The 24,188-nt window shown below is 56.3% G+C and overlaps 1 protein-coding gene across 3 annotated transcripts in view; it reads right to left on the bottom strand.

Moving 5' to 3' along the window:
* Positions 1 to 24,188, bottom strand: part of PDE1B (phosphodiesterase 1B) — a 136,302-nt gene that overhangs the window by 11,677 nt on the left and 100,437 nt on the right. For all 3 annotated transcript variants that reach the window (XM_006131134.4, XM_075902082.1, XM_006131135.4), the window contains 9 exons: positions 12,917 to 13,030; positions 11,037 to 11,219; positions 10,424 to 10,490; positions 9,723 to 9,839; positions 7,703 to 7,843; positions 6,968 to 7,068; positions 5,636 to 5,761; positions 1,946 to 2,047; positions 1,208 to 1,328 (listed from right to left, as the gene is read on the bottom strand). In XM_006131134.4, coding sequence (XP_006131196.2) covers positions 1,208 to 1,328; positions 1,946 to 2,047; positions 5,636 to 5,761; positions 6,968 to 7,068; positions 7,703 to 7,843; positions 9,723 to 9,839; positions 10,424 to 10,490; positions 11,037 to 11,219; positions 12,917 to 13,030 — 1,072 coding nt within the window. The remainder of the gene's footprint in view (positions 1 to 1,207; positions 1,329 to 1,945; positions 2,048 to 5,635; positions 5,762 to 6,967; positions 7,069 to 7,702; positions 7,844 to 9,722; positions 9,840 to 10,423; positions 10,491 to 11,036; positions 11,220 to 12,916; positions 13,031 to 24,188) is intronic.

Here is a 24,188-nt window from a genome sequence, read left to right as displayed (position 1 = left end):
AAGCAAAACAAATTATTTCTTAACAGTCAACCTGTGGAACTCTTTGCCAGGAGATGGTGAAAAGGTCCAAATTATAACAGGGTTCCAAAAAGGACAAAATAAGTTCAAGGAGGATAGGTCCATCCCAGGCTACTAGCCAGGGTGGGCAGAGATGGTGTCCCTAGCCTCTGTTTGCCCAAAGCTGGGACGGGCGACAGGGGATGGATCACTTGATGATTGCCTCTTCTGTTCATGGCTTCTGAAGCATCTGGCATTGGCCACTGATGGAAGACAGGATTCTGGGCTAGATGGACCATTGGTCTGACCCAGTAGGGCCATTCTGATGTTCTTATATAGCGCCCAAATGTATCTGCCTCCTGCTGTGACCCACTAGACCCCACTCCCCTTCCAGAGCTGAGATAGAGCCCAAGAGTCCTGACAGTCTCTCTCTCTCTCTCTCTCTCTCCCCGCAAAATTAGTAACAAAGTAAGACTATATATATTAACATTTTAAGGCTAACCAGCGTCCCTTAAGTGACTTGCCACAAGATGCCTGACCATGTTAATATTAGAGCTGAGTGGGTCTAATAGGGTATATCTACACTAGCCCCCTAGTTCAAACTAGGGTGGCTATTGTAGGCATTCGAACTTGCAAATGAAGCCCGGGATTTAAATATCCCGAGCTTCATCTGCATGTTCCCGGGCGGGCGCCATTTTTAAATCCCCTTAGTTTGAACTGACTGCTACACACGGCAGTCAGAAGTTAATCCGGACTAAGTCCTTAGTTCGGATTAACTGTTACTCCTCCTGCAATGAGGTGTTAAATCCCGGGTTTCATTTGCAAGTTCGAATGCCTACATTAGCCACCCCAGTTCGAACTAGGGGGCTAGTGCAGACATACCCGTATTTATTCCATTCTTTCTTTTATATAGAAATTAAAGACAGTGCTCCTGTCAGGTAATTGCTAAGTTATCTGCCAAAAACACTAGAGTTTTACAGTACCTAAGAGGTGATATCTGTGGGGGAGGGGGGGGGGGACAAATGGGATCAGTCCCCCTCAAATTGCTCCTTGGCTTGTACTGAGCATGCTCAATAACACTATTGAAGCTGCTGTCCTCAGTCTGCCCCAGTGCTCTCACTCTTCCCCCTCATCACAGGTCATCCTCCCCACAACCAAAATCTGAAACAATGCCATAGGCCTTGGGAAGTGGCTGGCCCTCCCACACTACCTGTCTGAAGAACTCCTCCATGAGAGCCTTGGTCCAGCGGCTGTGGACGCTCCATTGCTTGGTGGGGTGGCTGATGTCAGCTGCATGCAGCAGCAGCGACAGTGCTTTCGATTTATCGATCCTGCAGAGGGAGGCATGAGAGGCATAGACAGGTCGGCCCCAGGCGACCAAGAATTCACTGCATCCCCAGCCCGTTTTCCCAAGGGTTAAGTCTTCTCACTTAACCTTTTCTGCCTTTTTCTAGCCTGAATTTGCTGAGCTGCTGATTCAAGCCACTGGCTCCCACTCAGCCTTTGACAACAAAATTAAAGTGCTCTTCACTCTCAGAGATCTGCTCCCATGTAGGGATTACCAGACAGGAGAAGGTCAGCTCTCGCCCTGCTGTTTGATAAGCTAAGTAGATGGAGCTTCTTCAGTCTCGCCCTGGCAGGCAGCTTCTCCGGGCGCTGAATTGTTCTTACGGCTCTTCGATTTGTCAGTGTGACACACACACACACACACACACACACACACACACCCCCCTCCTCCCAGCACATAGCCCACTCCCAAAATCCTTGTGCAACACTCACAATCCTGTCACCCACATCAGCTGCACACAAAGCCCCACATGCTCATAAACTTCCTACGTGCACAAAGCATCTTTCCCATACTCCTCGCCAACACTGCCTCTTGCTTCCCCTAGAAGTAGCACTTTGCCTGGAAAGACACCCCCACGCACACCCCCGCCCCTTCACTCACCTCTCCAGCTGCTGCAGGGAGGTTTTCATGGACTTGACCTGCTGGAAGTGACAGGACATGTCTGTGGCCAGGACCATCTCAATCACCAGGGACCGCAGCTCCCTTCCCCATGTGGAGAAACAGATGCGTGGTCACTCCTGTCCCGCCAGGGACCTAGCCCGTCCCACCTGCCCCGCCCACTGCATCCCATAAGCTGGCTCCTTTGTGGCTGCACTGTCAGCACAACCCAATGGACCTGAGCTGGCCGCTGCTGCCAGGGCTCCCCATTCAGGGGTCCCCAGCCAGAGACGGCTCAGAAATACAGCTAGTGTCTCAGACAGTGAGTTTCCCACCCCAGATCCCATCCCGTGCAGGGGGCTGGATGTGCCCCGGGCCCTCCCTGCGTGAATCTCAGGGTACGTCTACACTACAGCGCTAATTCAAACTAACTTAGTTCGAATTAGTTAATTCGAACTAAGCTAATTCGAACTAGTGCATCCAGACTAAAAAACTAGTTCGAATTAGCATTTTGCTAATTCGAACTAGCATGTCCACATTGAGTGGACCCTGAACCGGGGTTAAGGCTGGCCGGAAGCAGTGCCGGCAGGGCATCAAAGTAGGACTTAGAGCGTGGAGCTGCTACCTCAGGCTAGCCGAGGGCTGTGCTTAAAGGGACCCAACCCCCACCCCGGACAGACAGTTCTCAGGGGTGCCCCGCTTGCAAAGCAGTCCTGTCTTGGAGTGCCCTGAGTGCCCACACTGGTCACATAACAGCACTCGGCCATCAGACCGGCTGCACTTGCCGCAGGCTGCCATCTGGGGAGAGGGGGCAATTGGGGGGCTGCAGGAGAGCTTCCACCCCCAGAAGCCCGCAGCGCCAGCCCAGACCTCCCCATCGGGGGCTCGTACCCCATTCCTCCCTCACCTCCTTCCACTTACCCTTCCCTAGCCCCCCTTCCTGATGTACAAAATAAAGAAAGCGTGTGTTCAAAAATAGAAACTCTCTTTATTGAACAAAACTCGGGGAGACTGGGAAAACGAGGTGGGAGAGGGAAAGAGAGAGGGTGGAAGAGGGGAGGGTAACTAAAATGATCAGAGGTTTGGAATAGGTCCCACATGAAGAGAGGCTAAAGAGACTGGGACTTCTCAGCTTAGAAAAGAGGAGACTGAGGGGGGATAGGATAGAGGTCTATAAAAGCATGAGTGGGGTGGAGAGGGTGCATAAAGAAAAGTTCTTCATTAGTTCCCATAATAGAAGGACTAGAGGACACCAGAGGAAAGGAATGGGTAGCAGGCTTCAAACTAGTAACAGAAAGTTCTTCTTCACAAAGCAAAGAGTCAACCTGTGGAACTCCTTGCTGCAGGAGGCTGTGAAGGCTAGAACTACAACAGAGTTTAAAGAGAAGTGAGATCAAGTCATGCAGGTTGGGTCCATGGAGTGGTATTAGCCAGGGGGTAGGAGTGGTGTCCCTGCCCAAAGTTTGTGGAAGGCTGGAGAAGGATGGCACGAGACAAATGGCTTGATCACTGTCTTCGGTCCATCCCCTCCAGGGTCCCTAGGGTTGGCTGCTGTTGGCAGACAGGCTACTGGGCTAGATGGACTTTTGGTCTGACCTAGGACGGCCATTCTAAGCTCAGGGTTCAGGGTCGGGGGTCTCAGTGGACCACCTTGATTTTCATGCACACCTGCTCCTGGGTGGCCAGGCTGGCAGCTCTCCTGCCCTAGACGGCCACTTTCCTGTGCCTAGTGCGGAGGTCATGGACGAGGTCCACGATGTCCGCACTAGACCAGGCGGGTGCCCACCTCTTGCAGTCCCGGGCAAGCTCCTGGGAGCCGCCAGCCTGGTCCCAGGAAGAGGGGGAGGGCTGGGGGGCATCGGGTGGCTGGCTCAAGCCGTGCCAGGTGCAGGGTCTGCTGGCTGGATGCTGGCAGGCTTGCACCTGGCACAGGCGTTGTATCCAGCCCATGCCCCTTTAAGGGGCCCGGGGCCGGGAGGGGGGCAATAGAGTTTCCCTAGTGTTGGCCTGAGTGGCCACCAGGGAAAGCTGGGGAGGGCTAGCCTCCCACTAGTTCGAATTAAGGGGCTACACACCCCTTAATTCGAACTAGTAAGTTCGAACTAGGCGTAGTCCTCGTAAAATGAGGTTTAGAATCATAGAATCATAGAATAATAGGACTGGAAGGGACCTCGAGAGGTCATCGAGTCCAGCCCGCCGCCCTCAAGGCAGGACCAAGCTCCGTCTACACCATCCCTGACAGATGTCTATCTAACCTGTTCTTAAATATCTCCAGAGAGGGAGATTCCACCACCTCCCTTGGCAATTTATTCCAATATTTGACCACCCTGACAGTTAGGAATTTTTTCCTAATGTCCAATCTAAACCTCCCCTGCTGCACTTTAAGCCCATTACTCCTTGTCCTGTCCTCAGAAACCGAGAGGAACAAATTTTCTCCTTCCTCCTTGTGACACCCTTTTAGATATTTGAAAACCGCTATCACGTCCCCCCTTAATCTTCTTTTTTCCAAACTAAACAAGCCCAGTTCATGAAGCCTGGCTTCATAGGTCATGTTCTCTAAACCTTTAATCATTCTTGTCGCTCTTCTCTGTACCCTTTCCAATTTCTCCACATCTTTCTTGAAATGTGGCGCCCAGAACTGGACACAGTACTCCAGATGAGGCCTAACTAGTGCAGAGTAGAGCGGCAGAATGACTTCACGAGTTTTGCTTACAACACACCTGTTGATACAACCTAGAATCATATTTGCTTTTTTTGCAACAGCATCACACTGTTGACTCATATTCAACTTGTGGTCCACTATGACCCCTAGATCCCTTTCCGCCATGCTCCTTCCTAGACAGTCGCTTCCCATCTTGTATGTATGGAACTGATTGTTCCTTCCTAAGTGGAGCACTTTGCATTTCTCTTTATTAAACCTCATCCTGTTTACCTCTGACCATTTCTCTAACTTGCTAAGGTCATTTTGAATTATGTCCCTATCCTCCAAAGAAGTTGCAACCCCACCCAGTTTGGTATCATCTGCAAACTTAATAAGCGTACTCTCTATCCCAATATCTACATCATTGATGAAGATATTGAACAGTACGGGTCCCAAAACAGACCCTTGAGGAACTCCACTTGTTATCCCTTTACCTAGTTCAAACTAAGCGCTCCGCTAGTTCAAATTAAGTTTGAACTAGCAGAGTGCTAGTGTAGCGCCTATCAAAGTTAATTCGAACTAACATCCATTAGTTCAAATTAACTTTGTAGTGTAGACATACCCTCAGAGAGACAGACTCACAGCTTTAACCACTTCCACCAGCATGCTGGGGTGCTTTACAGTCACTTGGTGGGGAAAATCCCATCAGCAGTTCACCCCCGAGGCATTCTGGGGACTGCCTGTCAGTGCTGTGTCCATACTGTGCCAACACCACAGGGCCCGCTCCCAAGTGACACAGGAACACAACTGATCAATCAAACACGGAGGGGAGGAAAGTTCCCTCTCTGCCGCCATTTTGAGTTGAGCCCCTAGCAGAGCTGATGTCTGTATCAGCTGCCCAGTAGCGAGGGCGGACACAGATGATCATAGGCAGAGGCCTGCTCTCCAGATGGGCACCACGATCAGCCATTGATTGCAATACCCAGGCTGGCCAAAGTGAGGGGAGACGGGAGCAGGGGGTTCTGCCCTGGGCTGGCAGGGTGGGGCCTCACCCAAACTCATCCTTGGCCAGGTTGATGAAGATGTTCATTTCGTCGTCCTGCATCATGCGGAAGACGGCGCTGATGTGGTGGTTCTCCAGCACGGAGCGGTCGTTGTACAGGATGGCGCAGTCAGACCTGGGAGCAGAGGAGCTCAGATTTGGGGCTGGGGAGAAGCTGCCCCAGGCTGGCAGCCGGTCCCTGTCACACCAGGCTGGCACCCGGTCCCTATCACACCAGGCTGGCAGCCGGTCCCTATCACACCAGGCTGGCAGCCGGTCCCTGTCACACCAGGCTGGCAGCCGGTCCCTGTCACACAACTGCATCTCTGAGGGATGAGTGAACCTGCAAAGCGTAGGCCAGATCGGGCCTGATTCTGCCCCAGAACCCAGGCTGGAGAAGGTCCAGTTCTTCACTGGAGTACAGGCCAGGCCCGATCCTCCACAGAGTGCAGGCCAGAGTGGGCCCAATCCTCCACAGGGCTCAGGCTGGAGAGTTCCTGATCCTCCCCCAGAACTACAGGCTAGAGCAGCTGAAACTCCCAAGTGCAGGCAAGAGCAGGCCCCATGCTCCTGGGGGCTGGAGTGGGCTGACCACCCCCCAGAGTGGGTCTGATCCCCGCAGAAGCAAAGGCTGCAGTGGGGCCGACCCAGCCCAAAGCGCAGGCTGGAGTGAGCCCGACCCTTCCTCACTGGAATGCAGACCAGGTCTGGGCCTTGCCAGGGCAGGAACGCGGGCAGGACCAGAGCGATGGGGGAGGGTAATTCTCATGGTATCTGCTGCTCACCCACCACTGATGCAAACCCTTGTAGGGTGCCCAGCCCAGAGGTGTCCCCATCCTCACCCCATATCTACGCCCGGCCCACAGGCACCCTACCCCTCTATTGCCTGGCCCAGAGGCACCCTGCCCCTCCTCTATTGCCTGGCCCAGAGGCACCCTGCTCCTCCTCTATTGCCTGGCCCACAGGCACCCTGCCCCTCCTCTATTGCCTGGCCCAGAGGCACCCTGCCCCTCCTCTATTGCCTGGCCCAGAGGCACCCTGCCCCTCCTCTATTGCCTGGCCCAGAGGCACCCTGCCCCTCCTCTATTGCCTGGCCCAGAGGCACCCTGCTCCTCCTCTATTGCCTGGCCCACAGGCACCCTGCCCCTCCTCTATTGCCCGGCCCACAGGCACCCTGCCCCTCCTCTATTGCCCGGCCCACAGGCACCCTGCCCCTCCCTGCTCCCTGGCCAATGGGCACCTTGCCCACCCCCAGTTCCTCAGTGAAGCCCAGCTCCTCCCCAGAGGCCCAAGGGATCCCGGGCTGAGCGGCCATGCCGTGAGTGGCTGCCTGGACACTCACTTGGTCTGAATGTGGAAGCTATTGGTGGTGCCCGTGTGCTCATAGTCATGGATGGCAGCTGCGAAGATGATGGCCAGGACCTCAATCTCCGTCAGACAGTGCTGGGGGGCAGAGACGCTGTTAGTGCCCAGGAGGGGGCCTGCCCGGCTCAGCCCCCTTGCCCGTCCTGCCCCTGTTCCTGCATAACCTGCCGGGGGGATGTTGGCAGCAGCACTTTAATATAGTGACCCCCAAATGTACGTCCCTCCCTCCCTCCCAGGGGCCGTGGGCTGTGCTGGTAGGTGACGGGTGCAGGGGGTGGCAGGGCAGGGCCCACACAGGGAGCTAGGAGAAGGGCCCTCAGCTCCACTTACCCCATTTCTGTGAGGGTGGAGAGGCCGCTCCTAGGTACCAACATACCTGTTGCATGGAACTAGGTAGCACTTACGGGGCTTGGACCAAGACCCCCAAACTCTGGGGACGCGGGGCTGGATCTGACTCAGCCCCAGGCTGGGCCCTGACTCTAAAACTGGTTGAACCAAGCTCTGGATCCTCGAGCCCAAACGGAGCTTCCCCCTCCCCAGATGAGCCTAGGAGCGTGGGGAGATCCCCTGCCCATAGCGCCAGGGAGGAAGCAGTAGCCTGCCCTGATCTTCCCGCCTCCCCCCCTCAGCCACCAGCCAGCGAAGAGACCAGACCGTGACCCTCAGCACGAGCCCTGGGAAGGGGTCAGGGGCACAGCCAGTGTCCACGCACCACCATGCCAGTGCGCAGCAGGAAGCAGTGCACAGTCTGGGTCACGTCGGCCGCGTGGATCTGATTGTGGTAAGGGTTCTTGTATTTCCCGTAGCCGGCCTCCAGCGCATCCAGGAAGGTCATTAAAAACACAGTGGGGATCTGCAGAGCAAGGAGACCAGGGTCAGGCCGCAGCACCGCGTGCAAGCCAGACACCTCCCGGGCACTGCGGTGGTATCGGCATGCCAGAGAGGGCCACCGGCTTGTCCTGGAGCCAGAAAGCTCAGCACGTAATAAGCCCTAGAGGCAGGACAGATGGGGAAATTGAGGCACAGAGACAGCTCAAGTGACTTGCTCAAGGCTGCCCAGGTGGGAAAAGGACCCTTTTAGACCTGTGCTCTGGCTTCTAGGCCACAGGCCGCTGACTGCCCTCAGAGCAAAGGCCTGCTCTCCCCTGTGGTTTGGGGGGTCTTGCCCTGTTTGCGGATGTCAGATTGGCTCAGGCCCCATCCAGCTGGTGCTGCTCCCACAGGTAAAGCCAGGTGTGTCTTTCAGCAGTACCAGCAAAGAGGCCAGGGAATGAAGAGCACCAGGCTCCCGGGGCCAGGCGGAGGCTCACAGTCCTGCCCTGCCTGTTTCACAACTGCCAGGGAGCAGCCTGGCCCAGGGACGGTGCCACATTGCCAGGGCCCTGCCACAGGCAGAGGCAGAGAAGAGACGGGGAGCGGAGGTGCTGTCTGCCAAGTCCCAACCCTGCTAGGGCGGGGGAGAGGAGACTCGCTCAGGGGGAGGGGCGAAGGAGAGCCTGCTCCAGAGACAGATGGTGCATGGAGACCGACTGTGCTTCGCCCCCCCCCCTCGCCCCGGCACAGCCTGGCGGGTGGATCCGGCCCGCGGATGCCCTGCCACTCCCCCTCCCCCTGGTCAATCAGAGCCTGGGGGTGGGAGGAGCACACAAAGTCTCTTGCTCCCTGCCCCCGCCCTGCAGCACTGCTCGCCCGATTGGCCGGGGTTGGGGGCAGCTTGTGAAGTCTCCTCTTGCACTACAAGGGGGCAGGTGCCTAGAGGGAAGCTCCAGCTCTTCAGAACAGCTGGCAGTTCCCTCTAGGCAGGGGAGGCTGGGGGCAAAGACTTCATGTGCTCCCCCAAGCCCAGGCTAATCAGAGTCTATGGGCGGGGGAGCATGGAAGTGTCCTGGCCCCGCCCCCTCCACCAGAGGCCCCGCCCCTTCCAGGGCAGCCCGAAGCCACTTCAAAAATTAGTGAAGTGGCCCCTCATCTAAAATGATTAACCACCCTGAGCTAGAGAGTGAGGAGTCTCCTACAGCCTTAGCGAAGAGCTTTTAGCACATGCAGTGAGCATGGAGAAGTCCCAGGTTCGATCCTGCCCAAGGTCTGCAGGCATTACCCATGTTCATGCGTAGGTGAGTGCACACACACACCCACAGGCGTGCACCTAGGCCTTGGCGGAGCTGGGGAAATCAGCGTGACCGCTCCCATCAGCTGGCTCAGAGAAGAGCTTAGGGGATTTCTCCTCTGTAAGGCTCAGCCCTTCCAACAACACACAGAGCCAGCAGCCAACCCCCCAACCCCAAGAATGGGTCCAGAGCCGCTGTGACCTCACAGGGCTTGTTCAGGTGGCTGCTCTGCTGGCCACCCCTGTACACTATGTCCCTCAAACCTCCTCTCCAGCTGAGAGCTGGGCAAAGATCTGGACTTGAGATCCCAGTATCACCTGGTCCACTGGCCGTTGGATCTTCCAGCCCTCTGGGGCTGAGTGGGCAGGAAGCTGGTGGTGGGGCATGGTGTGGGGCAGGGGGCATGGGAGGAGCAGAGGGCTAGCAGGGGTTGTGGGGAAGATGGCAGAAGATGGGTGGGAGCATGGCAGACAGAGGAGACCGGGGGGGAAGTGAGGGGAAGGTGGCAGGTGGGGGGCGAGGGGAAGGTGACAGAGGGTCAGTGGGGGGCACGGAGGAGGAAGGAGACTGGGGGTTGGGGGCAAGTGGCAGATGGGGGGTGAGGGGACGGTGGCAGGCGCTGACCTTGAAACGACTGTTGAGGTTGTGTCGGGTGAGCAGCTCGAAGACGATGGTGCGCAGGGCGTGGTCGTCCGTCACTCTGTTCAGTGAAAACACGTCAAAGCACCACAGGTCCAGGGTCTGCGGGGGGAAGGGCAGAGCGGGTGTCACACCCCCTCACTGAGCAGCGTGGCTGGAGAGGGGTGCACAGTCTGCTTCCGCGGCAGGGCCCTGTTCCAGCCAGCAGAGTTACAGACAGAGGGAATTCCCCTTTGAAACAGCCTGTCTCCAGCTCAGGGCTGGGAATGGCTCAGAGGACAGTGCATGACCAAGGGGAGCAAGAGGGGAGGGGCACAGGTACCCCAGCTCAGGGAAGGAGGGGCTGACACCTAGGGTTGTGGGCGGCCCTGTCCCTCAGCCAGCCCTGCCCAGCCGATACAAACAGGCTCATGGCAGGCACGTCACAGGAGGAGGGGGCTGGGATGGAACACGGCAGAGCTGGGCCAGGCGACCCCCCCCAAGCTACGGGCACTTTGGCTCTGCCAGGGCAGGGCAGAGTCGCCCTTGGCTCTGACAGCTGCAGGGCGACAAGGGCGAGTAGCAGAGAGGATGCCGGGCTGCAGCCTCTGCCCCCAGGGGAGCCATAGCCATGTCAGGAGCACAGGCAGTGTCAAGGGCGTGGGGAGCAGCAGCACACACACACACACACACACACACCCTGTTACCTTTAGGCAGTTGATGACGGAGTTGGAGTAGTTGGGCCCCACGGCCGTGTACGTCCGGCGAAACATCCTACAAGAGGCGGGCAGGTGAGGCTGGGGCCGTGCTCCCCATTTGCCCCCAAAGGGCACTAGGGCAGGTGGCCAGCCCAGCCAAGCAGACCCATTGTCATGCAAGGGGACAGGGGTGTGACCCTGCCCAACCTGCCTGCAGACTCTCAGAGTGCTCAGCAGATACTCAACAGATGCATTCTTCACCCATGCACCCAGTGTGGGGAGCATCCCTGGGCACCATATGGGAAACTGAGGCACAGAGCGAGGCGGTGACTGAACTATCTCCTCCCAAATCCAGGAATGGAGCCAGGAATATGGACTCCCAGCTCCCCCACTCTAACCTCGGGACACCGTTCCTCTCGCAGAGCTGGGAAGAGAACCCAGGAGTCCCAGCTCGTTCCCCCTTGCTCAGATCCCAGTACCCTCCCAGATTCAGGAACAGAAATCACCGGTCCAGGCTCACAATCCCCTCTACCAGGCAAACTGCTCACTTCCGCCATGCCGACACAGCACCCTGCAAGCTCCCCCAGACAGCCCCCTGTGTCATCCCCCCCCAGCTCCGAACCTCTCCACGAAGATGCCGGCTTGCACAGCATGGACGATGCTGCGGAACTTCGGCTTCTCCTCGGAGCGCCGGCCCTTGGCGCGGGTCTGCTGGGTGAAGGTGGAAGCCAGCCAGTCCCGCACCTCAGACGGCACCGCGTCCGACTTGATCTCCTGCAGCTCATCCTCTGTGTCCAGGATTTGCCTGAAATGGAAACTGCCGGTGAACCAGGAACGGACACACACCAGCCCCACGTGCCATCCCTGGACACGCCCCCATATGCTCCATCTGCATAGTGTCCCGGGCCCTATGAAAGCCATGGGCCCTCCGCCCACGTGCCCTGTATGGCATCCCAAGGTGATGCTCGCAGACCTCATCCCAGCTCATGCCGAAGCCCCACGTCTCAGCCGAAGACCGACAAACGCACGGCGGGCACCCGGCTGGCTCCCCTGTGTGTCGCACTGTTCAAACGGGTCAGGGTTAGAAGAATGTGTTTAGACTTTGTGAAATGCTTGGGAGTGGCCGTCTGCATTCATCTCACTGGCAGCGTCTGCCTCCCATGAGACCAGGTCATGGTTAGGTCTGGTCTGTAATGGTAACGCGTCAGACCGCGGAGAAGCATTAAGGGGAGTGAACCTAGTCTCCAGCAGGTGTTTTCTGCCCAGCCACGGAGCCTCCGCTCCCCCCCTCCACCCCCACCCCGCACACTCAGCAGATGAACATCAAAGGACAAAAGACTGTTGATTGCTGCCCCCTCCCACACTGCCCCCAGGAAGAAGAGCCACACGAGTGAATTCCTCCCTATAGCTGAATTTACAGCTGGAAGCAGAAAGGGGAAATCAATCCAGAGCACTAACGAGGAGGAACCGTACCCGGGGTGGCAGATATAATAGACAGGGCAGGGCTTTGCCTTCCCAAACCACCAGGCATGGCCCCACCCACCCTCTGACCCCAGGTCCTCCCCGTGATCTGGGGCCAGAGAGGCTGGGGCTGCGCTCTGCCCATCTTCCCCAGTGCTCTAGGGCTGGGGAGGCTGGAGCCGTGCCCTCCTCCCTTCCCGTGGTGCTGGGGGAGCAGGGGCAGAGTTGGGGGCAGGAGACTTGCCTCATGCAGCCCTACCTTCTCCCACTGCCCATGCTTTACACTGCTTGGACTTTGAGGGGCAAGGATTACTGGGCACAAGCAAACGATCCCCAGTACTTAGCCTGGGTTCGCCCAAAGGACCGTGCTGAGTTTGCTTAGCATAGAAGAGCCTATTGCCTTTTGAAACGTAAGCGTGGGACTCATTTGAGTGTGAATGTTCACGTGACTCCACCTCGTAAATGACTCTAGTTCCTTCTCCTAGTTAATAAACCTGTTTACGATCCATTGCAGGGTTGGTTATAAGCGTTGTCTTTGGTGTGAACTGCGGTAAGTAAGTGACTGGCCCTCTGGGACTGGGAGTAACTGGACTACTGCCGTGATCCCTAGAGTAAGGGACCGTCTGCCACGAAGGAAGGCCGACTCACCTGGTGGCAGGACAGATCTGAGTGCCATGGGGGACTGTCTGCGACCCTGTGGCTGAGCTGTTACATTGCCTGAGGAGTCTAAGCTCCGAACTCGAGGGGGCTGTGCCCCGGTTCTTAGCCGTCTGCCTGGAGGCTGGTGCTCATTTTCTTGAGCCACTGAAGGACAGCTTGGCACCCGGCACCCTACAACCCCCCCCCCCCCCACTGCCCAGGCAGGACACCACTCTGTTCCTATAAACACCCCTGTCAGCATGGCACCCCATTGCCTATGTACCCCCCCACCCCTGTAAAGGGGCACCCCATCCCCTATACGCCTTCCCCCAGGAGGAGCCATCCCCAGTATAGCCCCTAGCATGCCCAGGGGCGCTACGGGGCAGGCATGCCCCAGCCTACCTGGTCTCATCGATGTAGACGGCCTCCAGCAGCGAGGCTGTGTACTCCAGGTTCTTCTTCAGCTCCTCGATGTTCACCTCGCCATTCTCCAGCTGCTTCACCATGTACCTCAACCTGCAAGACAGGACAGGCATGGGTCACCCCTGGCCTCTGCCAGCGTCCCCTGCAAGCCATAGGGGAGAAAGGCTGCATGGGTTCATCACAGCCGGTGCCCTACCCGGCCCAGTACACACCCTCTGTCACAGCTCCTCACTCACTGGCTCCTGCCAGCCTATACATGTCCCCCTCTGGGGGCAAGGGCAGCAAGAGCCCTGCTCCTTGGCTGGAGGGGAGGCCGGTGGAGCTGGTATCTGAGCCACACTGGCTCAAAGAAACCCATTGCCATGCACACCCAGAATCAGCAGTGGGGCTGATTGAACCTGCAGCTTCAACCCCAGGCCACAGCAAGCTGCAGGAGCTGCTCTGCCCGGGGGGGAAGGAGTGGGCAGCTCCCAGCTTGGAGACCTGTTGTCCTGCTCCTGCTCCAGCACAGCTGCATGTCTAGATGCTGCACAGATGCTCATTCCAGGACATCAAGGCCTGGGCTTTGCCCTGGGGCTAAGCACCGGTGCTGGGCTGAGAACCACCAGCTTTTCTCAGCCGGCTCTCCAACAGAGCAGCACTACAAGCTACTAGCAAACTGAGCTCCCTACACACGGCCAGTGACCCTCGGGGAGCCTGTAACCCACTGCAGGACCCATCTCCCACAGGCACTGCAGAGAACCCCGAATCAGGCAGAGATGAGGTGATCTGCCCCAATGAACGGCTCTTCCCCATCCCAACCAGTTAGAGATCAGCTAATGCCCTGAAACAGGAGGTTTCGCTCTTTCAAACGCTGTCTGCAGCAGCACAAAGCCTGGCAGTCTGGCTCAATGGGATTCTCCCCTTTAAATTCCCTAGAACTTGTTGCCATCTGCTAGAGCCAGCTGCCTTTCTGGGCTCTGATCAGTGCAGACAACACCCACACATGCACACGTGCGCTGAGAGACAGACAGCGAGCGCCCAAGGACTTCACTGTGTTCTCTCCTTTTGTTACTTTCTGCTGATGTAAAACAAAAATGATTCCAATTGGAAATACAAATGGCTCCAGCCTGAACTTTCGGGGTCGCCTGAAAGGGAGACCAAAGTTAACAGATTGGAAAATTCCTTTGCCCTGAATTTCGTTTACAATGGGAGCAGATGGGATCTTTGTTTTGGCAGGAGGTGGGAGCTTTGCCCAGACAGAGTCAAGAAGCGAGAATTTCAGCATTTGGGCTAGTGCAGTGGTTCCCAAACTGTGGGTCAGGACCCTCAAAGTGGGTCACGAGTTCATTTTAATGCGTCACCAGAGCTGGCATTGCTGCGGCTCTGGACAGAATGCTAAAGCTCAAACCCTACAACCCAAGCCGGAGCAGCTGAGTTTCGTGGGACCCATAGGATCATGGAGCCATTTTTGTTGTCAGAAGGGGGCCGCAGTACAATGAAGTCTCAGAATCGTTGGGCTAGCGCATGGGACTTGTGGAGGTGAAACCGACAAGAATGGGAGTGAGCTGCCTAAATACCTTTAAAAATCCAGGCCAAAGTGAGCCAGAACAAGACTGCAGCCTGGCCATCCCTCCAGCATTTATGAGTCAGCACTGAAAAATCACGAGACTGGCTTTAAAATTTTGAGATTTTAACGAAATTCAATGTCACGACTTTTTTTTTAGCTGCTGGTTGCCAACATGTAAGTACTCCTTAGGTCACAGTTTCAAGATTTTCTCCACAATCATGAGGGAGAGAAAAATAAAAATAAAAAAAAGTTGATAGTCTCACATGATCACTTGACTCCAGCAGCTGGAGACTTAAGGAGACAAAGAATAGCAGCAGACTTAGATAAAATCACTTGAGTTGGCAGAACTGAATTTGTTTCCCTTTCCCAGCTGACTGCATTGCAAAATGAAGCAAAGTTAATCAGCAGTGAAGTAAATTAGACTCATCAAATTCATCCAGTTTAATTATCTCAGGTTGAAATTGTTTTAAATAGGATTCCTATCCAACTAATTACACTCACAAACGTCAGATTCAGATCCTGGGGCCACCTAGTTAGAATGCCAGCTTAAATTTTCATGGATTTGGGGTGATTCAAGAGCTCCTTTATTTCCTAACCAAACCCCTTCTTGTTTCTGTTACTCTGCAGCTTGATCTAATAGTCACGATCGAGGTATTTCCTTGAAGGGCAATGTGAGGAGTGAGGAAAAATAGGAACAGATCTTTATCTTTGCAGTAGCTCTTTAACTGCCTCCCCCCCCATGATGGATGGCAAGGAACCTCTCTCTGTCTCACACCCGCACACGCTCCCCCTACTTCCCGGAATTACTCCTCCTCAGATTAGGAGTTGTCACTCACCTGGAGTCTCTTTCAATCAAAGCTTTTTTCTTGTGCTAATTGACTTTCCCAAAGAGCCAGCTGCCTCTCTGGTTTGTATTTCATGGGCAGGGAGGGAGCGGTTTGTGTGCTGCCAGTGGGAGCTGGAGTTGCCTACTGAAAGCAGTCCCAGCTCTGTGCTCACAAGTCAGTGGGTCTGCGCTCCCAGCGAGGCATCCTGCTGCTGGGACTGGCACGGTGAGGCTGCGGGCTCTTTGCCAGCTGCTCTCTAAACTGTGGGCTGTTCGGCTCTCTGCTGTAGCTGACGCTGCAGGGCGAAGGCTCCTGCAGTAGCAGGCCACGGATCGATGCTGTTACATGTAGGACAGCGAGGGGCCAAGCCAGACCCTGCCGCAGTTGCTGAGAAGTTGCTCCTTAGAGTGGGCCTCAGGAGCTAGAGAGCCACAGCTCCCCGGTGCTATGCACAGGTGAGCCTGGACGACTCTGCTTCTCCCATCAGAGCATCAGGCGGCATTTTGCTGCTCTAAGCTGCCATTCAGGAAGGTGCTTTGTCCTGCCAGCGGTGGCTGGGCCGGGGAGAGGGGCTGGGGGGCTGGCTGCAGCCTTGGTTAATGGAGCTTGTGCAGTTAGTGGCTTGTGCTTTTAGCCCCTGGGTTCAATGTCTGCTGCTCACAATCTCCTTCCTCACGTCGGCACCTGGTGCCGTCGGGTCAAGCAGCCTCTTGGAGGGACTGGGGCTGCAGCCGAAAGCTCAGTGAGGCTCAGCAGGCAGCCAGGCCCAGCCAAAGAGTCTGTAGGGCCCAAGGCAGCACGCTGATAGCGGGGTCTAGCCGGTGGATGCTCTAGTCTGTCAAACCCAGGTGAGTGGTTATAGTGGGCGGGGGGGAGAACCTAAGGCCCAGGGGCCGGCTGTGGCACCCGGCTTGTCTGGTTCCAGCCCCCGAGGCTCAGGGCTCCTTCCTCTCCCCCCCCCACCCCAACATTGGGGAGCCCATGCTGGTGCTCCAGCTCCCCTGTACAGGGCTGGATCACACAAAATCTAGTAGCCTGGGCCCCTGTACTCCCTGGGGCGTGAGGGGAATGTGGGGAGGGTCTTTCTCCTTCTCAGTTAGGGGCCATGTCAGGGAGAGGCTTGTGTGTGGCCCTCAACTGTTTTTTTTCTGTGGGTCAGCAGCCCCCAACCCAAAAGAGGTGCCCCTCGCCCGCTCCACTCTGGGGTTACAGAGTCCCGCCTGGGCAGCACAAGTCACTCGCAGGGTCTATTCCAAACACACTGGCCAGGCCAGGTTCTCTGCTGAGCCGTGTGACTCTCCCCTCCACTCCGATCAAACACAAGCTGCCGAAGCCAGGGAGAAAGGCGAGCGGCTCGGGGCTGCATCCCAGCTCAGCAGGGCCAAGCACAGCCTAGAGCTGCCAACACATGTGGGCTGGGCCAGCTCCAGCAGCTTTGCCAATGCAGCTGGGCTGGAGCCCAGACGCCGGCAGGGTGATGCAGGGGGATCCGGTCGGGGCAGTGGCAGGGCGCCAGGTTTCAGGGCTGGCCGGGCAGGTACCGATGGAGATCTCCCGCGTGAAGGCCAGCGAGATGAGCAGCACCCACGGCGACGCAGGTGACCACCTTGTCCAGTACCAGCTCCGGCCACAGCCCTTGTACTTGGGCTCGGGACGGGGACAGCCTAAGGCCGGGCCTGCAGGCAGCCACGCCGTCTGTCTCTGAGCTCAGGGAGGCCCCAGAGCAAAACTCCTCCCCTGCACTCCCCAAAGAGCCCCAGAAGGGGTAGGGCTGCCACCTGCCTGGTGTTGGCACTGCCAGGCTGTCTGTGCTGTGCTTCGCTGTCACCTCTCGCTACCCCTGGGAGCCCAGCCGGCACCTGGGCCTCCCTGAGCTCAGCAGCGCCTCTTGGAGCAGGCAGGCGTGAGGAGTGGGCCTGGGTGGTGCAGACAGGAGCTCCTGGGAGGGGCTGGACTTAGCTTCAGTTGGTGCTAGGACCTTTGTGTCCAGACAGGGGTGGCCTGTGGCCATTTCTTCTGCATCTTGGAGGTGGCAGCTCTAACCCAGGGTTCTGCTGGGGTTTGCCCCGTGGCCTGTTTCCTGCCATGGAACATGGGCTGTGTGGCTGCAGGCTGCCCCTGATCCCACAGGACCCCCACTGAACCAGGTCTGGGAGCAGCTCTGCCTCTGGGGCCCTATTCTAATCTGACCTTGTTTGCAGGGACGGCCAGCCGGAGGTGGGGGGGGGCTTTGTGATGGGGGCTAAGAACTCGCTGGCTCGTTTCACCGATGAGTGCCAAACAGCTGGACTCGGTGTGAATGGTGCCTGGCATACAAGCCGTGCCTGAGATGACGGGCCCCATTGGCCCAGGTACCTGGTGAATCGCGCACAGACGTGGTGCCGCAGCAAGCTGTGGCCCAACCACACCCCCGGCGCACGCTGGCCCCTGGTGCGATCCCCACGCTGAGCCCACCTGGCCTCACTCTGAGGCAAGGGAATGATCCCGGCAAGGGAGACGAGACCCGGCTCCCCTTCGAATGCAAGGCTGGGATCTGACTGAGCAGCCCTCCTAATGCCATTTACATGATGAACAGCCTCTGAAGGCTTTTCAGTAGCTGGCAATTGGATTAACACCTCCATAGTCAGTCAGAAACCCGCTCTGCCCTGACAAGATGTGTGTGCGTGCACGTGCACACGCACACACGTGCACGCGCACACACACACACACACACCCCCCGCGCAGCCATTTTGCTCTCCAGCCCTGTGGTGTCAGTGTGGAAGCGGTCAGGCAGACGAGTGCAAGGCGCGGGGAGGAAAACAGGCGGTGGGGCAGGAAGTGCCCAGGCTCTGCCGGCGAAGGGGGAGCGTTGCAAGCACCCAGCGCTGCTCTGTGCAGAATGACACACCGGCGCTGGAATCCCACACGTTCCCCAGGGAGCCCGTGCTTGGGAGGGAGGGGGGCAGTTCCAGGCTGACAATAAAGCAACAATTTCACTGCCCTCTGCTCCTTCCCAACTTCCCTCCCAGCTCTGCAGAGCCCCCTTCCCTCCAGCACAGCATGGGGCTGGGAGTGGCACACCGTGGCCCTGCAGGCATCCCAGGGCAGCCCACAGCAGTGCTGGTCACAGCACAGGCAGAGCAGAGGTGGGAGAATCCTGTCTGGAGGCCAGAGCACAGGGGTGGCTAGACGGCAGAAGAGCCGGGTACCCCAGTGGTGAGACAGATATTTCTTAGAGAGCTGGGTATCTGCAGCTTCGTGCAAGTTGCAGGCAACTAGGAGCCAGTCTCCTCTCCAGCCTGGCTGTGTTTTACCTCCCTCGCTTGTGCCACTAACAGTCACAGTAATTACCGGAGTCCTTATTTTCATTCCACTCCACGGCACGGCCTGACGGTCTCAATAGGCTCTCATGACACAGAAGCCCTGACTGAAAGCGACAGAGAAGTTCCCTTCCACCCACTGAGGATCACTTTTGAAAATCGGGCCCGGCGTGTCTTTCACCCACAGAGACCCACGGGTGTTTTTCCCACTCACGGCAGAAAATCTTTCACTCAGCCCTGAAGCCCGGCCTCCTCTGGGGGGGTCGTCAGCTGTTGAACAGCGCACTGCAATGCTGAGAGGAGGAGGAGGTGATGGCTCTGCATGATTTTCTAGGCCCCAGGCTGCTGGCAGGTGCGTGTGGTGATGGCTGTGCACACACAGGGAGGGGTCGCTGATCTCAGTCAGCGAGGACACATTTTTTAAAGGCATTTAGTTGCCGACAGATGCAGGAGGCCTCCTAGCAGGTTTGTAGAGGTGCCCAGTTCACACTGAAATAAAAAACACTTTTGGAAATCCTACTAGGTGTCACCTGCATCTTTAGACACCCAAACGCCTTTCAAACTCTGGCCTTGTGCTACACCCAGGGCCTTGCCTGAGGGAAAACGGGGAGACCCGTCTCGTTGCTTTGGGACCCACAGCAAGGCAAGGGGTTTGCCTGGTTCCTTGGCCACACATCATGACAGCAATGGCTCCAAGAGGACAAGCCTGGGCTATAAGGAACGAGAGCTTTGCGGAGTCCCTGGGACCCGCCGGTAGGGTTGCCAGGTGTCTGGTATTCACCCGGACAGTCCAGTATTTGCGGGCTCCGTCCAGTAAAAAGACATTGGACATGCGAAATGTCCGGTATTTCCTGTTTCCCTCGGACAGATGCCCAGTGGGGACAATGTTCCCCTGCCGCGTCTGGCGGGGGAGTGAGGAGCGTGGCAGAGTCATAGTGAAGGGGGGGAACGAGGGGGGCACTTGCTATGGGGGCGCCGAGCTGGGGTGGGAGTGGAGTGCATGCTGCTCTGGCCCACATGAGCAGCAGAGACCCGGAAGCTGGCCACATGATGCCTCCCTCTACACAATGTGAGCCAAGGCAGCCGGACCGGGCGGCAGGAGCGGTGACTATAAAAGTAAGATTTCCTTACCCGGCCCTCCCGTTCCTCTGGTGCCTGACACTGCAGGGGGGATTTGATTGGGGCAGGGCGCTCCCGGCACTGGAGATGTCTGGCTCAGGGGGAGGGGTAAATGCTCGGGGATGGGGGCATTTAGGGGGGCCTGGCTCTGGGGGAGAGATGAGTACTTTGGGGGCTAGTGTGAGGACCCAAACTGGAGGGACTGGAGCAACTTTTGCTTAACAATTTTGGTTTCCCCTCCTTTTTTTTCCTCGACAGAATTTTTTCCTGGTGTGGTTTTTTTTGGGGCAGGGGAGAGTTCAGTATTTTTGGTTAAACCATCTGCCTACCTGCCGGGCTGCATTTACGCAGCCACCTCCACATTTCTCTGCTTCCCCTCTACGGTCGGCCAGTCCATGTGCCGGCCAGTCCATGTGCCAGCCCGTCCCGCACTGTGAAATCAGTGACCTCACTCAGCTGAAATACGTCTAGGCAAATTCTGATCAGGTGGAATCACCCTTGTGTGGGTGGGGGGTGTTTTCCCCTCACGCCCCACGGCTTAGAAGGGGCTGACTGACTGGATGCACTGCTCCTGGTAAGTATGTGGGCTTGCTAGACAGCCCTGGACCTGAGGCTGGGCCTCTGCAGAGTCAGGGCGAGGAGAGCAGAAAGGTGGAGACAGGGGAGAGAGGCTGCAGAGACTCTTGGGGAGGAGAGGAAGGAGCAGGAAGAAGTCTGGGGGTGAGACCACAGGGGCAGTAGCTGATGAACGTAGGGTCCCTAGCAGAAACTCAATGTAGATGTAGCCCTGGGTTCCCCTCCCAGCCCGAGGCTGGTGCAAACAGGGTGGTGGATTTAGAAGGCTGCGTGATGTGGCTTATGTAGAGAAACTTTGACACCGAAGGTGGGGCGGGGGATTGCAGTGACTTGCTGCAGGGCCAAGCCACACAGAGGCACTGCCGCAGTGTGAGACTGGCACAAGGGGCGGAAAGCGAGGTCTCTGGATGAGCCCCAAGGAGGTGACACAGAGGTGAGTAAAGCAACCCCCAAGCCCTCTGGGTTACATGATGCCCAGGCTAAGATGTAGGGGCAGGGATGCTGGCTCGGAGGGAGCAGCAATCTCAGGGGCTTGTTTCTGTTGCTAGAGACAAAAGGGAAAATAGAAGGGTTGCGGGAAAAGGTCTCAAGCATTCCACTAATCTCCTAGGCTATGTCTAGACTGCAGGCTTCTTTCGAAAGAGACTCTTTCGAAAGCATCTTTCGAAAGAGCCTCTTTCAAAAGATCGCGTCTAGACTGCAGGCGGATCTTTCGAAAGAGAAATCCGCTTTTTCGAAAGAGAGCACCCAGCGAGTCTGGATGCTCTCTTTCGAAGACGGCCTCTTTACATTGAAGAACGCCTTCTTTCGAAAGAGGAACTTTCGAAAGAAGGCGTTCTTCCTCGTAAATTGAGGTTTACCGCCATCGAAAGAAAAGCCGCGTTCTTTTGAAATAATTTCGAAAGAACGCGGCTTGAGTCTGGACGCAGGGGAAGTTTTTTCGGGAAAAGGCTACTTTTCCCGAAAAAAACCCTGAGTCTGGACACGGCCCTAGCGTGCTCCAGAACTTTGTAGAATCTCGTGGAGCCTTCCAGAGTTTTTGAGAACGACATTTCCCTTCCTTTTACTTGCTTCTATATGGCTTGAATGAAGTACCGATTTCCAGCTCTTGGTGTGCAAATGTATCTTATGTGACAGGGATCAATCAGGCATGCAAATCGTGCTTCGAAATGGTGAAGCGGGCGACAAATGCCATATACCAACTAAGGTGTTCCAAAGACTGTCGAATGGCGTGTGGTGTGTGGGGGGCGGGGAGGACACTGAAGATGCTCCTTGCCTGAAGCACTATATGGGGCCTGGGGCCAGCACTGCCTGCAGCTGCCACCTACAGGGGGCCGGGATCAGTTACCCCAATGAACAGAATCATGAGGATCCAGCTCTGCCCACAGAGGATTCACAAACTGGAGAAGCATCCAGGTCTCAAGAAACCTCCCCTGCAATGCAGACTCCCAGCAGGCAGCAGGGGCTCTCCAGGAACAGAGGGCAGCTCTGCGCGGCTTAACCAGGGCAACTGGCATTAAACAAGCTCTTAAGACCCTTACAGGAGCAAAGAGATGGGCTGCTTCATGCCAAGCAATTTTACTGCTTCCCTGCCAGACCCCAGAGCAGGAATCTCTGCCACCATCTAGAGAGCACCGAGGTGGAGAGCAGTGTCCCTCGATCAGAGATGCCAACGGAGCTAGAGGTCCCCAGTCCCTCCATGTTCTAGGCTTAGAAACTAGCCACAGGCATCACTGTCCCCCTCACAGAGCGTGAGATTGCTACCGGTTCTCACGCAACCCGGACACATGGGCAGCGTCTGGCTGGGCTGCTCCAGGTCTGACTCTGACAGGTCCAGCACTAGATGCTGCAGAGGAAGGGGTGAGGACTTCATAGTGGCGGATGGGGATAATGTCTATAATGTTTAGCGACCTGCTGGAGCCCTAAAGCAGGAGACTTAACGGCTCTTCCAGGATGTTTGCCGTCCATAGTGAGGGTAGCCATGGATAGCTGTGTTACACTTGGCCCCTCTTTGCATAGTCACGTGTCAATGTCTGCACTGTCCTCCCAACCCCACCTCCAACCCCCTCTCTGCCAGGAGGCCTGATGTGGCTTACAGAGAGGGTGCGTCTAGACTGGCAAGATTTTGCACAAAAGCAGGTGCTTTTGTGCAAAAACTTGCCAGCTGTCTACACTGGCCGCTTGAATTTGCACAAGAGCACTGACGTTCTAATTCAGTGCTTCTTGTGCAAATACTTTGACGCTCCCACTCAGGGATAAGCCCTCTTGCGCAAGAATACTTGTGCAAGAGGGCCAGTGTAGATAGGCACCTTAATTTTTTGCGCAAGAAAGCCCGATGGCTAAAATGGCCATTGGGGCTTTCTTGTGCAAAAGCGCATCTATACCGGGCACGGATGCTTTTGCACAAAAGCACTTTTTGCGCAAAAGCATCCGTGCCAATCTAAACGCTCTTTTGCGGAAATACTTTTAACAGAAAAACTTTTCCGTTAAAAGTATTTCTGCAAAATCATGCCAGTCTAGATGCAGCCAGAGAGACTCTGACCCCCCAGTGGGGAGAAACGCTAGTGACTTGCGAGAAGGCCAAGCTGCAGAGAGGAAGTGCCGCAGTGTGAGACTGGGACAAAGGGCGGCCAGTTGCAAGATGAGACATCAAACCATTGGAGAGCTGAAAATCTCGACAACAGCAGCTACCCAGCTGATATACTGTGACCCCTTATCTGTTATCCTCTCGTTCCCTTATGCTCCCCATCGGCCTCTCTGTAGCCAAAGGCTTTGTCTTATCTTGGAGGCGGGGGTGGGGAACCTTTTTTGAGCACTGACCCACAGAAAAATGAGGTGGGGGCCATGCACAAGCAAGAAACAAAAAAACCCTCCCTGACGTCGCCCCCAACTGAGAAGGGGAAAGACACTCCCCCCATTCCTCTCGCACACCAGCCTATTAGATTTTGTGTGCTCCAACCCCACAGAGCGACTGCAGGGTGGCTAGAGCACCAGTATGGGTTCCCCAATTCTTGGGGGGAGGAGCCCTGAATCTCAGGGGCTGGATCCAGGCAAGCTGGAGGTTGCATCTGGCCCTCGGGCCTTAGGTTCCTCACCCCTGTCACAGAGGCAGGGGCCATGCCGGGGGGGGGGGGGGGGGGGAGTCAAGGCTGATAGATTCTACCACTGTACAGAGGGCAAATAGGAATAATCCTACAAATGGATCTCGCTGTTCCAAGTGGTCTCTCGAGCACAGCTTGTGCCTTAAGCACATTTCAGAATCTGGTCTTGGCTCATCACACAGATTACGCGTGGGGTGTCTAAGGGGAACTCCAAGCCAGCTCAGCCTGTCTGAGAGAACATGATCTTGGTAACTAATTGACCATTCATTATCAGTGGGAAATAGGTCAATGGAGGGATGATAGGAGTTACTATAGAGAACTTTCTGGGTGTCTGGCTGGTGAGTCTTGCCCACATGCTCAGGGTTTAGCTGATCGCCATATTTGGGGTCGGGAAGGAATTTTCCTCCAGGGTAGATTGGCAGAGGCCCTGGAGGTTTTTCGCCTTCCTCTGTAGCATTGGGCACTGATCACAGCTGGAGGATTCTCTGCATCTTGGGGTCTTCAAACTATTTGAAGGCTTCAATATGTGAGATATAGGTGAGAGGATTATTCTAGCGGTGGGTGGGTGAGATTCTGTGGCCTGCACTGTGCAGGGGGTCAGACTAGATGATCATAATGGTCCCTTCTGACCTTACAGTCTATGAGTCTATGTCGATGGCACCTAACAAGGTGTACTCCAGTAGGAGAACCCAGCCCTGTACGAGATTCCCTAAGGGAATCTTGGCATCAGGCCACTGTGGCCAGAATACCTCTGTGCCATTTCCGAGCCAGGCAGGGAGG

Source organism: Pelodiscus sinensis, chromosome 19 (assembly GCF_049634645.1).
Source record: "Pelodiscus sinensis isolate JC-2024 chromosome 19, ASM4963464v1, whole genome shotgun sequence".
NCBI classification, from domain to species: domain Eukaryota; kingdom Metazoa; phylum Chordata; order Testudines; family Trionychidae; genus Pelodiscus; species Pelodiscus sinensis.
This window is presented reverse-complemented; position numbering and strand designations above follow the sequence as displayed.